This window comes from Megalops cyprinoides, chromosome 21 (assembly GCF_013368585.1).
Source record: "Megalops cyprinoides isolate fMegCyp1 chromosome 21, fMegCyp1.pri, whole genome shotgun sequence".
Taxonomy (NCBI): domain Eukaryota; kingdom Metazoa; phylum Chordata; class Actinopteri; order Elopiformes; family Megalopidae; genus Megalops; species Megalops cyprinoides.
Window position 1 is genome coordinate 19,527,796 of NC_050603.1, and position 18,241 is coordinate 19,546,036.

Sequence of the window (18,241 nt, forward strand, 5' to 3'; positions counted from 1 at the left end):
AATGTTAGTGAAAGATTTTATATATGTAATCGGTGTTTCATTCTAAAAATCTCAACCAAACGGGTAACCTTGTATTGGCAGATGGGTGGCACAAGTGGCAAAGGAATATCAAAGAAAATCTCACAAAATAATCCAAGCCTCTGACGGAGGTTGAGCAGCTACCATGGGAACCACATGGCGAGACCACCTGAGTGGTGCTGAAATGACAAGAACACTGCAATTCCACCATCTGTAAAGATGTTGAACCTTTAGACCGTTTAACAACTATGGAGAAGCACTGGAGGGACCTTCCAGTCATTACAACAGTTAAGAACAGACTGCAGTTTGCCCCATTTTACCAATACTTCACCCTGTAGCAGCATATTTCTACTGTAAAGGGCTGTGAAGTGTATTTGCCTGTGCTAAAATTTTGCATAAAGTCTAATACTCATTCTGATTCAGGTTCAAGCCTTCATTTTTCAGAGTCTGAAGAGATCCCAAAACCTGGGCCTGGCCCACTGCTCTTATCATATTTGTATGCCTAGCAGACTCTCTTGCACAGATTTTCACAGTTAATTAACGAGGCAATTTAGGTTAAGTGCCTTTCACAGAAATACAGCAGTAGACTCTCCAGGGATATGATCCTGCAACCTTCTGCTTACAAAGCCAGTTCCCTACGGGCTCAGGAGCCCATGGTGAAGCTACAGTAAATGCCCCAGTGGTCGCTGGTGTAGCGGCCGCAGTCCAGCTTTTCGAGGCCCACCAGGCTCATGTGCTCGGGGGCCACCTGGGCCCCCGCCTTGGGGGGCCGCAGGTAGACGCGGTCGAAGCGGCACCTGCTGACGTACGGGACGCCCTTGTTGCTGTTGGCCTTGGTGTCCCAGGTGTACCTGCAGTGCTCCTGCCGGCCCAGGTGCTCCCACACGTCGCACACGCCCGCCGGCAGACCCCCCACCTTGGTGACCTGGATGGAGACGATGCAGAGGTCAGGGGTCAAAGGTCAGAACCGGCTGAGAGTGTCCCAGCTCTTGCCCTGCCCATTACAGCCCTTCATGGCATTGTTCTAATAAATGGTCTTCATAACATATATAACTTATTACAGACATAGATAATACATAAATATAGACTAAGGGTGGGAGGGAACATGGAGAAGAAAAGATGATGTTATAAATGGGGAACTGAAAGAACTACATTTTAGACAGAATGGTTCAAGGTTCAAGGTTCAAGGTTATCTTTTACCAGCAAAGCACAAAGGTTTTCACATTACAGTATATTCTTCTGTGGTGACCTTTATCTGTGAATATCTGACTTTTTCTGTATACCACTATTACACAGATGTGCTGAAGTCCAGATCTGACTGGTACTCATCTCATAATAACTTTAATGGGGAATTTCACTGATTTTCTGTTATTTTCCCTTCATTTCCTTGCAAGGCCACAGTTAGATCTCAATATACAGCACTCCCTCCACCAAACTAAGCTTGTTCATTGGGGTTATATGACTGATTTTAGAATCATGTTTGAATTACACACTACTAATAACAAAAACTGCCATCACTGTATTCTGACCACACACCATCTATACCCAAGTACTCTAACTATGACCATACATTAACTTTATCTCTCTGATATATACTGTGCCTGTCCATCTTAATGAGACTATCCCAGAACATTACAAAATGTCACCCACAGACATGGCTGACTTCTCCTCCCCTCTGGTCTTACCTCAGTGTCCCTCAGGTTGGTGTCCCCCCCAAACAACACTGTGATGTTGTCAGGTGCCTCTCTAATCCTCTTCAGCACCATCTTCAGCTGGGTCATCCTCTCCTGGGACTGTTCTTTACAGCTCTCCAGGTGTGATGTCATCAGGCACAGCTCCTGGCCGGAGAAGCTCACCTGAGTCCACAAGCAATCAGAAGACAGGGGTTACGTCAATGCTGATCACAGATTAAAAAAATGACATCCATTCCATCATCACTACTCGATAGCATATTAAGAACTCAGTAGCACCCAGAGCTCCCTAGAGCCAAACCAGGACAAAACATGTGTAGTCACCCTTATTCATGGTTTCCGTGATTGCTTTGTGATGTACAGCTTCACTGAGTGATCAAGCAGATGCCATAAGAGCAACTGGATACTCCCCTCTTCCACCCCAGACAAGGCAAATTAATCCCAGAGAGAAACAGGTCTACAAGACTGGAAGGTCTTGATCAAAGGCAGATGCTGGCAACATCTCATTATACATTGATTAGGTCCACCACACAAGTCATTCAGTGACTACAGAAATGTTTAACTCCTACAAAATGCAGGAACAAATATGGAAAAGTAGACTCTCTTCACCAAGTTGTCAGCATGGAGATACACTAAAGTGGTCCACCATCATCTGGTGTAGCCCATAACCTTGTCCTTACCATTTTTAGGGACCAACTAACCTGAGCTATGAGCAGGTTTCTCAACATCTGTGTTGTGGGGTATTCCACGATCTCGCTCTTCAAGAGTTTGACTCGAGATTTCTTCAACATGATGCCAGTGAAGTAACCATCCTCGTTTCCTTTAAGGAGAGGAAGCGTTGAAGAAACCGAGAGAGAAACACACAACAAACTAGATAAACCTGGTTTGCTGCAGCTAATGAAAATGAAAAGACCATACCTACCCTCAATGATGGTGTAACTCACTGCTCGTTTCCTCAGATATTGAATGTAGGGCGGAATAAGCTCTTGCAAAAACACCACATCAGGCGTGTACCTGAATATCACATTTTAAAGAAGCAGAATTAAACAGTGTAACTTAAAACACAAAGAAAATAACTATCACCTGTTAACATCAGGTACATCCACTAACTTAAGTAATATTCTCATCAGATTTATGAAAATTCAAAGCCACCAAGTAACATTTATAGACAAAAGTTTTTAAAAGTTTCATTCTTCCTTTATGAGGACAGCAAAAAAAAAAAACATACAGTATCTGTATTCACAATTCTAAAGTGCCCAGACACAGAATTCCGAAAATAAGCCCATTGATTTCTACATCAGCCCCAGCCCAAACCCTATCAGCAAAACACAACTTCGGCGGGGCTATCTGGATACACTTTACCCTGAAGACATACTCATAAAGAAGATGCTGCACATCCTTAATGACCAATATATCGCTGGACAATGACGTGCGCGGTTACCTTAACTAACTTACAGGACTAAGTACGAGCACAGTCCCCGAGCGCGCTCCTGCAGATTCCCCAGGTCCAGGCCGTCCACGTTCCAGGTGAGCAGGGACAGCTTTCCTTCGTCCTCCTGCTCCGTTTTTGCCTTAGTGCCTTCCCCGCTCCCCTCAGTAGCTGTGCTGCTACAGCTAGCAGGTTCATCATCCGTCAAATCAATACTGTAGGTCGGAAAAGAAAAATTGGGGAGCAGGCCCGGAAACAACAACAAGATTTATGAACACATACGTCGTCAGGATGGTGGGGATGCCGTTAAAATCATGATGGGGGTGGAAGTGTCATGGCAATCCGAGCCAAAAGCCACACCTTGTTTTTGGTGTTTACTTATAAAATTGGGCATACAACGATCCTACCCAGTACAGGCCGAAAGGCGAAGTACCGTATCTGATTAATCATTATTATTATTCGTATTACTTGGCTTGCGTTACAGTACCCTACAGTCCTTCGTGTCCTGGCCCTGTGACCCTGCTTGTTTGAAATTAAATAATCGCCCATTTTTGCACTGAACAAGATGGGTAATCTGATACATAAATCTTGGTCAATCTGTCTATGTGCCTGGGATTTTCAGTGGTGCATGTTCGTACAATGAAGGGGCTAGCTAACTAGCAAACGTTTCGTCGTTTATATTAGAAAAACGGGCTCACCAGTCTACGGTTTCAGTCACCGACTTTTTGCTCTTTTTAGAACTGTCGTCGTTTTCTGGTAAATCTTCGAATTCATCGGCAACCGCCTTCACGTCAGCCTCGAAAAACGAGTTCAGAGCCCTCTAAGGAAATCAGACAAAAAGAAAAGAATGGTAAACCTCTAGCAACTGGTTTTAAAATATATTATTCTAATGGTTGTCTAATTGTTTTGAAACTCACATACTTCCATATCCCAGTCATTTTCGGCAAGGTAGCACTGAGCCAGTGCGTTGTCAGTACTAGTGATCGAAGCAAACTCATCGCACAGACGAGTCCTTGATTCTTCCAAACTTGCCTCAGACTGTTGGTGTGACTGTACGTCGATATTCATATTTAGCGAACTAGCTAGTCAAGCAACTGAATAAAACTAAATCAAATTTTACATATCCACCATCCCATTGTATTGACAAGCTGTGTGTTTCCCCCAGCTCCAGCGCGCTACTTTGCTGTCAATGTTTCTTTAATAACGGTCCGGGTAATAACATACCCTCTCACATTTGTTTAGGCCTACAAGAAATGTCACGCCGTTCTACTTTCTAAACCAATTGCTAATTATTATTTTAAGGGATTATTGAAACAGCTTCTCGTGTAAACTTGAAAAAAAATCCAAGTTGGCAAAGTTAGCCCTTTATTTTACCAAAACCCTTTGCAAGCTGCGCGTACTTATTTTCATCGCGGAACTATAAATTACACAATGTTGTCGTAGGGATGTATTACAAGCGGGGTCCCTCGGGTTGCCAGGTTTTATGAAATGAACGTTATGAAGTGGAGATAGACTAAATTGTAATACATGTGGTGACATTTTCATTCAATTATGAACTAGTCTAACGCAAAAAAAAAAAAAAAAACATCAGCAGCTACAAGTTATGATAGCCGCAAAGCTGTAATTCTTTGCTAGCGAGCATGCAAAGTTGTTTGCATGCTGACCATGTAGGTCAATCAGCTGTCATTGTCACAAGCTAACGCGTCTATGCCTCTTAATTAGAGAGCTAGCAAGTTAACTTCATAACCAGTTTGTTAACTTAGCACGCTGGCTTGGTTACATAATTCCAACCTTGTGCCAAGGCTAAAATAAATGAGCAAGTATGAAGCATTGTCAAAACGGGTCATTTTAACATTTATTCTGAATATATATGATGACAGTGTGTCCGATGGCAAATTTTGTATGAGAAACAAAATGGGCATGCAATAATGTTAGTGTCCGATAAAATGTAATCATTGAATCTAATTTGGTACCTGTTATTTAGCCATGGGAGGTCACCAACCAGTCAGGTGAGCTCTGTATTTTTATTTATTTATTTATTTATTTACAATATGTCTGCAGAAATTAAACCCCATTATGAGCAGCAGTGGCAGTTCTGTTTAGTATTACAATGTTATCATGTTGTAGGCCTACATCCAGAGTGACATTTAATGTCAATTGAAGTGGCAATGGAAACTGGCAGGCTGACCTTCATCTTTGTCCTACTTTTCAGTTCATCTTCACTGTCACCATTGCAATTTCGATTTTCATCATAATGTCCCACTTGTCTGCAAACGAATCAACTGAACTGAGCATTTAATTAAATGGGAATGTGCAGGCTGAAGTGTATGAAGTGCTTAAGTGAACAGAGTGTTGTAAAAGCACTAGCATAGATGGCAAAATATTCAGGATCATTTTGAGCATGAGTGCTGAAAAGCAGTGGTATGTGGAGTTGTGCAGTGAGTTGCAAATGTCTATGGTTCACTCCACTGAGCATGGTGAGCTAAGGCTGCTGTTGCTTACCTTTGGCACATTTCACCTCTCTTAATCACACCCCTTCAGTTGCACGGAAGTGTAGCACTTACAAATCATATCGCAGGGATATGACTTCAACCAAGGAATGATAATACTGAACAATTTTACTGGCTCTTGCCAGAAGGTTGGTTTTGAGTGTATATATCTAAGTGTTTACTTAATCAGGTTGTGTTTAGCAGAAGCAAATACAGCATATATATCGCACTACCTTTATAAATGTATAAGATTGTTACTTTTTGGAGTGGGTGGATGCTCAAGCGACATCTGAGAGGACGCTTCAAATGGGGAATTGCAAATCTCTAGCGCAAAAAGTGGCAACCCTGGAAGTGCTTTGGTTCGTTCAAACCATTTCCGTTTCAAAAAAGAGTCTGCAGTTTGACATTGACGCTGGCCAGCCAGCTATCTAACTAAAGTAGAATAATGGGATCCTTGTCTTTAACTTCATTAAAACAAATTATGCGAGCTATGGTGGACAGTTCTGGCTTTGATCGAGTCTTAAGTAAGGTAAGTTACGCTTCCTTTACTTAGCCAGGTATGTAGTTTACTAAGTTAGCTAGGTAGTCCTACTACCGTATCTTCACACAAACTGTCAGTTTACAAAGTTTCTCGCACGCACAGTGCGGATATCCTCTGTAAATCTGTAAAACACCTGCAAATAGGTGTGCCATTCAAAAATTACATCGAATGAATGCAAGTTACATAAAACAACTGAAAACGTATTAGCTACTTCAGACGAAACAACCAAGGCTTTGTTGTGTAGTATCCACATCTTAAATGCCGGTAAGTGTGAGTATTGTGATTATATAACGCTCCATTAATGAAATGTATTGTCTTTATAAAGTACACTCCAGACCTGATATGTCTTTGCTTGAGATTATAAATTTATTGTGCTTATTATCACTTTTTAAAGATCTAGCATAGTTGATAATGACCTGCACTTACATTGTAGCAAAACATTAATTTATGCAAGCCCTTCAGTCGCTGTATTTGAAGCCACTCACATGAAAGTGTCGAATGCCGGACAATGCGAGGGAATAATATAACTTTACTATTGATGTAATTTATAGCAATTGAAAAATATCTTCCACATGATGTAAGCGTATACTTAATGTAAGTGGTTTGTCACTTTCTGTAGCACTACAGCTACAATCACAGCAATACCACTTTGTATGTAGGCCAGCATTTTAATGATGTCTAGGGGGGGTGTAATAAGGTCCACCAGATGGTTTACCATGATGTAGTGTGGCAGAAAAATTAAGATGAAGATAAGGAAGAAAGTGTGAAAATTTCCAACTGTGGACATTCATTGTGCAGCTGTTTCTAATTGTATCTGTGTAAGAGATCAGATGGCAAATGTTTTTAACGACTCAGGATCATTATGGTTATTTCCAGAGAAAACACCAAAAATGGCTTAACTGTTGGTGCTGTGTAGGTATGGAGTATGACCTGCCATCTGTAACTTCACAGATCGCATATCTGCCCTCCCACTGTTTTAGATTGCTAGACTACCTACTGTAAAAGAATGCATAGTTAGTTGGTTAGCTACCCAGCTTGATGGATCATACACTCAAGGGGAAATGTATGTAGCTAGCTAGCCACATAGTAAGGTAGCTAGAGACATGAATATCGTCTTATTACTCCAAACGAAAGAGTGAAATTAGTTGCTGTGGTTGTGTTGCTCTGCGGTTAATCCTCATACTGAAGGTGTGATGGGTCTCATGGCTCTCCAGGTTAACATCGTGTCAGCCAGCCCGGGTAAAGTGGTGTGTGAGATGAAGGTCGAGGAAGAGCACACAAACCGAGGTGGCACTCTCCACGGAGGGCTAACGGCCACGCTGGTGGACGTCATCTCCACAACCGCACTGATGTACACAGAAAGAGGAGCACCTGGCGTGAGCGTGGACATGAACATCACGTGAGGTTTTTTTGTTGTCAGGAGCATGTGTAATGTAACCGGCTGTATGAACATTGGAGTTTGTGGTTACGGTTCAGTTGTGTATTGGGACCCAGGCACTGGATTCAGGACTGGATCGGTCTCCAGCATTGCCACCATTAAGGCTTACTGATTATACAGCCAAAATAATGTTTGCGTGTCTGTGTGTGTGACTGAATTCTGTCTGTTTTGAATCCCTATGAAGGTACATGAACGCTGCCAAACTGGGAGAGGATGTCATCATTACTGCCCAAGTCCTGAAGCAAGGGCGGACCTTGGCATTCGCCACTGTAGATCTCACTTCCAAAGCAACCGGAAAGCTCATCGCACAGGGAAGACACACAAAGCACCTGGGCAGCTGAAGCTGTGATTGTGATGTAATAATGAGAGGGAAGTGCTAGACTGCAGGAAGAGATGGACATGCGGGAATTGGCAGTAGCCACGTTGCCACGGTGTTCTTGCTATATAGATCATTTTTGTTGAATGCAGTTCCTGTTCTTTTCCGTTGTAAATAATTACGGTACATCCGTTGACTAAATTAAACCACAGTATAATGTTTAACAGTGCTGATTTTCCAAAGTTAATCGTTCTCAAACACAAGAACCTGAGTCTAAACGTGCTGATTTGTGCCTTTATCTAGTGAAGTCTGTTTAAAAAATACACATTTAAGCACCAGGAACAAATAATCCAAATGAATCTTCCACTTGCATTATAAATATAAATTGAAATACTCCATTTTCATTAATACCTTTGGAGCAACATGTTACTGTCCAAAGTGTTTCTGAGATGTTTGTGTAGTTGCCTCTTGGGAATACCTGTTGTATATTATCAGGACAAATATTTTATTCCTAATAACAACAGGTCCTTGAGATAGGTCAGTACTTTGAATTCTTGCATTAACTTCATTAATTCATATCAGTAGCTGGAAGCTTATTGCACATTTTCCTAACAGCGACCAAGACTGGCACCTTTTAGTATTAACCTACCTGTAACTGCTGTCGGCCAATAAAGTGGACTACAGACTGACTGGGGTTGTTCATGAAGTTGCATGTTAAGTGTTTCACATAGTTTCTGGAGTGGAATTCAGACTTTACCAGAGGATAGAAAAGACTTATAAGAACACCTGAATACAGACGTCCCTGCAGATCTAAAACAACTACACTAGCTAACTTATTCATATTATGCATTTGAAAAGAATGTAAAATGGCGGATACTGCAGCTGTACTTTTTTGATGGTGATGACATGTATAAATGATTTTTGAGACATGACCATTTAGCACATACCTGAACAGGCCTAGTACATGCCTAAGAAGGTTGATCATCAGGCAGCTTCTGTCTAGAGAAGGGAAGACGGTATCTACAGCATCTATGCCATTGCTAGCCCGGGTGAAGTATTTATCCTTGGAACATCCTATAATGTCCTGCAACTAAAATAGTAATGGGCAAGAAAGAGTCAAGTAAGATGAGGCAGAATAATAAATGTGTGTCTGTAGCAATGCCACAGACTGTACACTAGATGTCACCAATTAGCTTTCCCCCTTACATCTTCCATTGATGCAATGAGTTTTGAATTGGAACAATGGGCATTTGTTTTATTTGTAAAGGTCATCATCTTTTTGTGAATTTATTGGTTATAATAGTGTTTCTTGGTGGCTTGTACCGAAATGCTTATAGCTAGCTACATAAATAGTAATATTAATTGTGATTCATTTTTAAGGCCGTCACAAGTCGGGAGGCTATTTGTACTCTGTTGTAAGGTGTTGTGTATGTGATTCAGTTCTCTGTGTTAGAACTGCATCGTCTACCACAGGTATTTGTCAGAATGTTTATTTTGTCTCACAGGTGAAAGCAGGCCAAAGAGGGTAAGGTAACGCAAATGTTACTATTTGTGAACAGAAACAATGTAATTCTTATATGGCCATAAACATCAGCATATGAGATGAAATGGGGTATGAGTCATTGCATTCTATTGTATGATATAAAGTGAAAAGATGGTTTCATGTCAAATTAAGTGAGCATTTGATGACAATATAGTCTGTATTGTTCCCAAGATATTACTTTATTTGAATATGTAGTTTACATTTTCTCTTCTGGTGAAAGCCTTCACAGACATCACTGAGATGCTGGGAGTTGCTGTATGTTTTAGTGCATCTGCTCTTCTTCCTCTTGTAGGAAGCATAAGGTGCCACCAGATGGCAGTCAATTTGTTTTCTACTGACCTTTGTGTGGCCTTTCTGTATGTCATAACAGAGTTGTGATTGAAGATAATCACCATAGAATTCCTGTCCACTGCCATCAACTGTATTTCAGTAACTGTCGGGATAAACCTAGGAATGGGGGGGGGGGTTGTGGGTGCTGTAAAAAATGTTACAAATATGTAACTAAAATAGTTCATGCAAACAGATCAACACTTAACAGGTAATCACCTTGTCCTCAACTGTATTCACATTCCAGAGCTGGGGTTTTACCCAGGACATATTTTGGCATCATTATCTAAGGGGACAAAAAAATATGGCAATTCATTTCAGTACAAGTTGTGACATAACACTACATTCCTCAAGCCTGTGCAGTAACAGTCCACACCATGCAGAGTACTGGACTCACAACCAGAATGTTACAGCTTTGAAACTTTGATATGATTTGTACCCTTGAGCAAAGAATGCAATCTCAGTTGCTTCAAGTAAATTTCCAGTTGTATGAGAGGATCGTTTTTAAATTTAAACATGTATGGTTAAAGCCGAGGTAGAGCTGTTGTAACTGCTGGACAAGACAGATGGCAGAAGATAATTTTGGGTGACAACCACAAAGAAAACACAAACAAAAAGATTCATTTTGTGTTTTTCATGTATGAAGGAAACCAGTCTTGATTTTTAAAAATGTTGCTATTTCAACTTCAGGCATGTTATCCACCAAGTTAAGGGTTGGGGGTTGTACCCCATACCTATATAGCACAGAGAGTTAGGTATTTTATGGGGTGTCCTATAGAAATAACCACAATGACCCTGACGTCTGACTCCTTTTACACATTTACTGATGTACCATCTAATCTCATCTAAACCAACAAAATTCACATACAACCTCATATGGCCACACAATAAATGGTTAAAGTTAGGCCATTTGCACTTCCTATCGCATCTTCTGCATCTTAATAAAACTCCCAGTACCCCTAATAGTACTTTTAGTCACTATTAGTCTGTCATGCCTAAATAGCCTGAATTTCACCATTGCTGATGGCAGATTGCTTTACTTCCTGTACATGTTCAGCATGCTTTTCTTGTTTTTTCTCAAAACTGAAATTTATTTTGTGCCTCCTGTAGGCTTAATATAGTCAGCTAATGCTGAGAATGAAACGCCATATGCTTGACATTATTGATATCTATACTGCGTTCACATTTTAAATGTATTTGAGTTTGCTTCACTGTACAAATATATACACGCACACAAAGATGACAGGTGTCTGTTACTGGATTCCTGCGTAGAATTATCAGGCAGCATAAAAGATGTAACAAAAAGCATGTCAATTATCTAGGCGTTTAAAGCTAACCTGATATGATAAAATAAACACCGCTCAGTTAAAGTTTAAAAGATCCCAAAAGAAATGCGCGATAGTACAGATCAACGAAGTTCTGTTGGCCTATTGACCATCCTGCGTGTTTATTTTACTTCAAAGTTGTTCAAACGAGAAGTAAAAAGGTATGCGTCGTAAAACAAGTCCTTATTGCCATTATTCTCTGTCGCACTTTCAAGGACGGCCTTTGAAGTATTATCTCTTCTTTGCGGCTATCTTAACTGTCGATGATAGTGTGAGTAGTGATGCCGAACTGCTGCCAGCAAGAGAAGGACCATCAAGAGATAGCACCCCCGCCCCAAGTGGCTTTTGAACATCGCACTTCCAAGAACCACCCAGTAACACTTTCAACTCACATAACTAGAAGCTAAGTGATCAGTCCTTTGTGGGAGACAACTAACTGCTCCAGCACTTTCTCATCGTTAATTAAGAAAAAAAAGTACAGAAAGTGTAGGTACAGTCTATTATTTAGCAATTGGCGATAATATCCAGCTGATGCTTTATATATAATACACATATATATATAATTATAAAAGCCATTACTGGAAAAAGCCCCACAAAATGTAGATTTACACCCAGCTCGCGGGAAGCCAGACTCACTCCCGGGGGAACGCGAGAGCGGAGCGCGTGCGGCGAGACTGTGGGACGGCGCTTAGACCACGTGACCGCAAGGGCTATTTAATTTAAGGCGCGAGAGCAGGAGCAGCAGAGGTCTGCGGGAGTTAGCGGGTCGGTGTGGGAAAGAGAGAGTTATCGCAGATCACCGTAAGTACCGCTCGAACCGCCAATCCAACAGTACAGCTGGCTAGCTCGTTAGCGTCGGGCAACAACAGTCCTCCATATACACATTACTATCAACATTCACTTCGCTTGTTTGATGAGATAGATTAGTCAGACACGTCGGATGCATGTTGCATTGCAGCTAGCTAGCCAAAGTTAGTCTAGAAAACTGTGACGTGTGACGAGCTACCGTCAAAATTAGTAATGCGTTTTATTGAGGGCGAATTAACACTATTGGAAAATCATTCCTAGTTAGCATTTTGGGTAGTTATCGAAGCTCTCTACCTAGCCGCTGTTCGTATATAACGTTAGTTTAGCTGTCTAGGTAGGTGTTTGGGTAAGCGTATCTCGCGTCATATTGCCTGGTACTAAAACTGGTATCAGTACTTAAAACGCCTGTAATTTTTTTTTGTATCGGATTCTTTGTGGTTTAGCTAAAATCTAAAACGTGGCAAGGGAAAACGGCGTAGTGTAGTTTGTTTGTTCGCCAGCCATGGCTGTCTTGTTGGCGGGGATTTTTCTGGCGCCAGTGCGAATGCGCGCATCTGTTGTCCCGGTGCGCTGCAACTGTACGCTGTTAGCTAGTTAGCTACCAATGCTAGCGTTTCCTCAGTGAGGTCTGTAGCTTTAGCCAGCTCGGTGTTTTTACCCCAGCAATGGTAGCCAGCTTGCCATCGGATTTAGTGGGACGCAAAATACCGTGTCGTTCCCCCCCCAAAAGCCGTTTTTTAGGATGCCTGCGAGAAAATCTCAAACCGGTTCTCTGCTAGCTAGCCACGAATGTCCTTCATCCAGCTGGTTCCTTTTTGCCAGTTAACAGCCACCTCAGCCAGGCAGGTGAAAAAGGCCCCGATGTTGACCCCAAATCCACACAACCATCAATTATCTACAATCAAGGTTAATGTTATTAAAATGTATCATGCTTAATTAATAATTGTTCGTATTTATTTCTTGTTTCAAGGCACACTTGCATCAAAATGAGTTCCAACAGGAAGCTTAAACGTATTGATGTTCCTTCAGAAAACATAAAGGTAAGCACGACTAATTATTTTACTATTTTACTTATTTTACCTCTCTGAATACTGAATGCTATAAAACTGACTGGAAGCTGAGGAGCATGGCCAAAGCTGGCGCTCTTCCGTCTGCTGAGGTGCAGGTGATGATTAACTAGTTTAAATATAGTTATCCAGCGCGGCTCCTGGGTGAGTTAAAGGTGTGTAGTCAGATTGGTAGAGTTTATGGTCGCCTTGTTCTGCAGTCCTCTGTCATTACCTACAGTGGTAGCAGATGCCAGTATTACCTGTTACGATCAAAATGGTGAATTGTCTGCCATAAAGGTGCGGTATGTAATGGTGTAATAGTTGCATATCACTGGTCGCACCTCATTTCTTGGCCTTAAAATGCACACTGGCATTGCAGTTCCTGCTCCTTGAGCCATTTCCATTGACCTGACTAAGAGCTGGAGGCAGTATAATCCTGACTGGTTTTGCCTTCTAAATGTAAACATTGGTTGTCTTTTCCAGTTGGGCGTTTTAATCTGCTAGATTTGGGTGTACAAAATATGCCACTCAATCAAACCACTTCGCGAAGGATTCTGTAGCCTACATTTGATGAAAAAGGCTTAAAGGCTTTAGCTATAAAATTTTATAATGCTTAAGGCATCACCTATTCATACTGCAGCAGTGATGTCAGCATCTTACCATGGCTTGCCTGGCTAATGGCATAATACATGCTGTTTAAAGTTGGTCTCTGAACTTAAGTGGCATAAACGTGCTCCTCACAGTGCAACATGATTTCATAGTGCCAGATATTGCCGAACATTTAATTCCGTGTGCAGCTGTTTTATCATAATTATGTGATGGACGCATAGCTCAGGCGGTCATATGCTGAGCATCACTTAGCACAACCTGCACTCTGCTTATATGGGTGGCTTAGGACCTGGACTTAACCGGGGGGGGGGGGTGTACACACATCTGCCAGGCATGCTTGCAACCAAGCGTTGCTTCTCAAACAACTGGCTGGAATATGTTATTCAAGAGGGATTAAGGAGGTCTGTGTTCCCCCTTTTGTAGTGTTAATTTGATATGCCTTCCTTTTCTGTGTAGGCCACTTTTCAGTTAACGGCTCAACTGTCCTCACGTGGATCACGTTAGTAATGTGTAAATAAGGACTTAAAAAATGAAGATGAACCTTTGGCATGTTTTTGGAAATGGGAGGGGGGGGGCACGTCTAAGCCGTAAACCACGCAGAAACCGCTCGCTGACAGGTAGTTAACCAAAGACCTTGGAAACGCGTTTCATAAATTATTGGCCACTCTTGCACCTTTCACAGACATCACGCACTGTGAGCTGTAATTTGATAACTGTACCTCTTGCTGTCACCATTGTTCCCTGTTGAAAAACATTAACTAACCTCCAACTCGCGGCTGTCCTTAATGATCGTTTCGGAGCCAGTTCCCACGGTAATTATTTGTTCAAGAATGTTGCAGTAAGATAATAACCTCTGGAAACAAATAGCTGCCCATGGGAATTGAGCGCAGTCGCCCCATAGCGCTAAAGGTAAACCTGCTCCTTTCCCACGCTCGCAGTGCCGTCAGACATGCAGGCCTGATCAGCCAGTTCTCTACTCATTTGCCACGCTGTAATGACAGTGTAACCAAGTGTTCAGGAGGGGAGGGGGGGGGGAGAGAATGACACTCAGCCTAGGTAAATGAATCCTTTTTGCTATGGTCACCTTGGGGTTTTTTTTCCCCTGTTTCTCACCAAATTTTCCCCTTTGTCTTTGGACTTTTTTAGGTTTAATTTTTTTGCTTAATGTCTATAAAGCTGGTGTTGGGTTTATGGCAATTGTACTGACCGTGTGTTTGTTTTTAGAGCTTTTTTACTGGAGCCACTCCAGGTGCACGGCCAGAAAGGAGAACCCTGCAAGTCCTTCAGCCTTCTGCCGTCAACGAGAGTCTCGGAAGAGCGCGAGAGGTGTGTGTGTGTGGATGCAGTGAGCTTATTTTAAGCGTAATTGAGTCATTTTAATTGAATTTGATCTCTGTGGTTCTTCAGGCAGGGAAGAGCGTCCCGAAAAGAAAACTGTGGAGCGCAGAGCAAGTGAAGGGCTCAAAAAGGATTAAAGCTGAAGTCGCTGTGCGAAATGTCGAAAACGAGAACGAGTCTGAAGGGATGACAAAGGAGGCTTATGAGCTGCTGGTCAAAGGTAAATCTCCTCTTGACTCTGAGCCAATTTCAAATGGCCTTATTCTGTTACACCTCCCGTTTCATGTATCCCATACATTTGAAAATGCTAACGGTAAGCGGTTCACTCTGGCAGCCAACGAAGGAACAAAAGCCTAAAGACTCTGCTGTACATGTGTGGACATGTGGTTTTCTGCTGTAGCTGTACCATGCAGAGCAGGGAAGGGGCTTCCTGCAACCTCTTTTTCTTCTAATTGTCCCTCTAAGCAGGCCTTCATACAAATCGCAAGGTTCACAGACAGTAGTTGAAAATTGATAACCAATGTATAAGTTGAATATACAAGTTAATGTCCTTGACAAGGTGACCTTTTAAAAATGGCTTGTATAGCTGTCTTGGGTTTATTTTTATGCTTCAAAGATGCAGCCTTTTCCAAAGTGGATGTTTGTACTGGCCCATTCTTTCACATTTGCCCATACCTACACAACTTGCAATATAGCGCTCCTCTTTGCTTTGCTACAGAAACCCCACCATCCACATACTGGAAGGAGGTGGCCGAGGAGAGGCGGAAAGCCCTCTACAACGTCCTCCAGGAGAATGAGAAGGTGAGTCAACTGTTAAGCCATTGGTCTGTCTTTCCCTACTTAAAAACAAGTGCATGCAGATGCTACTCGGCATGGCTATTTGTCTTTGCTTGTGGAAATTTTGGGTCTTAACCACCCTTTACTTAACCACACTGTAATCTTGACCCTATATGTTTGGGGGGGGGGGGATAAATATTGACTTTATTGAATGGTGTCCCTTCCCTTCCGGCTGGGATATGAGATTTCTCTTAACTTGATATGAAACGCCTTTATTAAGTGCTGGCCCTGCGTTTCCCCACCAGCTGCACAAAGCGATTGAGGCCAAAGAGGAAGAGATCTCGGCGCTGCGGAGCGAGAACGAGGAGCTGCAGGAGCTGGCGAAGCACGTCCAGCACATGGCCGACATGATCGAGGTGAGGACGGACTGGGAGGCAGCCCTAGCCCTGGAGTGTCATAAGATCAGAGCTAGGCTAGTGACCATCTCCATCAAGGCTAACTACTTTTTTTCCTTCTGTCTCCTTGCAGAGGTTAACTGGGAAGAGCCCGGATGGTCTGGAAGAAGTGAGAAATCTCTCTTTTGTGGCAGAGGATGATGACGATGAGGAGGAGGAGGATGATGAGCCAGAGGAGGAGGAGGAAGATGAAGCAGCAGAAGATGATGATGATGGAGCGCAGGAAGATAAGTTGAGATGTGAGGAAGAGGATGGCTCAGACTGGGCTCCAGAGGAGGAAGATGAAGCTGAATAAAATGCTGGCAGTAAGGAGCCAGCTTGTCTCAGGATGTGCATAAGACTGGAACTTCCAACACTGAGGGACCTGTAGGTTTGAGCAATGACGCCCAAACCTTGCTGCTACTTTGTCTAGTGGCTTTTTTATAGCCTTACTGCCATGTGCAATGTAATTACCGTTTCATTTCCTTGTTTGCTGGGGGATTCAATTTCCCAACTGCCTTTTTTAGTAGTAATTTTTAGCCCCTGCTCTTAGATTGGCTACAGTACTCCAATTTCAGTGTGTAATGTAAATTTCCCAAAGGAGTGTTTTTTTTAGTTTACAAACTTGAGTTACAGTGTGACTGTTCAACACTGGTAGGTGTTGGTCAGTTGTGGACTTGATTGTGCAGTTTTAATGCATGGTATCTGTACATATGTAATTTGCTGGACTGTACTGTAAATAAACTTTTTTACACAAAATGTCATGATTGTTATTGCTCTCAAGTCTTGGCCAATGTCTTGAATGTAGGAATCAACAGCCATGTTTAAATAGAAGACCTCAAAATACAGTATGAAGTACTGCATAACCCTGTTAAAATGGCCATGCAGCTTGGAATTCTGGCGAAGGGTCTTTAACTAGAGATGTTGGCCACTATTTTAAAATGAATGGCTGTTCAGCACTATGGAACATAAGGCCCAATGCATTGTTGCAACTGCCCAAATGATTAGGTCCTGCTTATTCCAAGCTTAAGTTCTGTGGCGCTATTGGCATTGAACAATGAGTACATAATCCATTAGAAGTTTTTGGTCGTTGGCATGACATTGTACAAAGGTGCCTTTTGATTCTACAGCTTCATTACACCATGATGTTTGGTATGTTAATCTTGAAATGTTTGTACAACCCAAGAGATCAAACCATGGGACTATGTAGTACATAGGCATTTGATCCATTTAGAATGTTGGCATATTTTTCGTTTTACTTAATGGTTTCATTGGAAAGAACAGCCTGATCTTGCCGCTTCTTCCTGGTAATTAAAAACCGTATCAAGTTGAGGGAAAGTTGAATTTCCATTTTCTCATCACTGACACTAGTTTGTGCTGAGAGTGACTTTGCCAGCACATTCAGTACCCTGGGAGGTACAGGAAGGACACCCTGGGCGTACTGCTTTGGACTCACGATTTGCCCAGGCTCCTAACGACAATGCCTTTGGTGCAACATGTTCGGCACGTCACGGCTCTGGAACATTGCCCTGACGGAGAGGTGGGTGACTCATTTGCTCCAGGAAGTCCTTTGGTGGACCGTGGCATTCGGGCCAAGGGACTGAGCCTTCCACCGATGGATGGCAATGAGGATTTGGCAAAACCCTTCACTGCCAATCGGAGAGCAGGTCCAACGGCTGGCATGCGCTCACCTCTGAACATTGTAGCAGGAAGCAGTTTTATCAGCATTCTGAGATTTATGCCTTTAGTTTCTTAAAAAGAAAAGTAACACAGAATGGACTGGAATGTACCGGGACGGTGAGATTGAGAGTTCATATAATGCGTACAGTTCTGTGGTTTGTCCCCCCATTGATAAATTCCCACTACCACTTCAGATGTTAAAATTTGCTCACAGCCGAGGCACCGATTCTGTGGCCTTGCGGTGCCACCGAGAGCCCAGAAGGCCGTGGGTTCAACTCACAGAACGAGTTGAGCTTCAACCCAGGTGACACCCGCTGTCTGCCTCCCTTGCTCTCGGCAACACAAGTGATGGATTGGGGGTACAGAAAAGACACTTTGGTGTATAAATCAAGCCACTTCACCGGCGGAGAGCAGCACGAGCTCCAACCGC

At 42.5% G+C, this 18,241-nt stretch overlaps 3 protein-coding genes across 3 annotated transcripts; 2 read left to right on the forward strand and 1 right to left on the reverse strand.

Moving 5' to 3' along the window:
• Nucleotides 1-4,302, reverse strand: tdp2b (tyrosyl-DNA phosphodiesterase 2b). Its single transcript, XM_036515924.1, has 7 exons — nt 4,060-4,302; nt 3,837-3,958; nt 3,165-3,353; nt 2,632-2,723; nt 2,411-2,529; nt 1,704-1,874; nt 1-943 (listed from the first exon to the last, which is right to left on the reverse strand). The coding sequence occupies exons 1-7, from the start codon at nt 4,204-4,206 to the stop codon at nt 662-664; spliced, it is 1,122 nt and encodes a 373-aa protein (XP_036371817.1). The 5' UTR covers nt 4,207-4,302; the 3' UTR covers nt 1-661.
• A 1,709-nt stretch (nt 4,303-6,011) lies between these two features.
• Nucleotides 6,012-9,116, forward strand: acot13 (acyl-CoA thioesterase 13). Its single transcript, XM_036515971.1, has 3 exons — nt 6,012-6,156; nt 7,383-7,567; nt 7,791-9,116. Exons 1-3 carry the CDS (start codon nt 6,073-6,075, stop codon nt 7,945-7,947), a joined length of 426 nt encoding a protein of 141 aa, XP_036371864.1. The 5' UTR covers nt 6,012-6,072; the 3' UTR covers nt 7,948-9,116.
• A 2,757-nt stretch (nt 9,117-11,873) lies between these two features.
• gmnn (geminin DNA replication inhibitor) lies at nt 11,874-16,684 on the forward strand. The gene is made up of 7 exons (XM_036516298.1): nt 11,874-11,918; nt 12,895-12,964; nt 14,807-14,908; nt 14,990-15,140; nt 15,639-15,721; nt 16,003-16,113; nt 16,226-16,684. The coding sequence occupies exons 2-7, from the start codon at nt 12,911-12,913 to the stop codon at nt 16,445-16,447; spliced, it is 723 nt and encodes a 240-aa protein (XP_036372191.1). The 5' UTR covers nt 11,874-11,918; nt 12,895-12,910; the 3' UTR covers nt 16,448-16,684.
• Nucleotides 16,685-18,241: the final 1,557 nt, after the last annotated feature.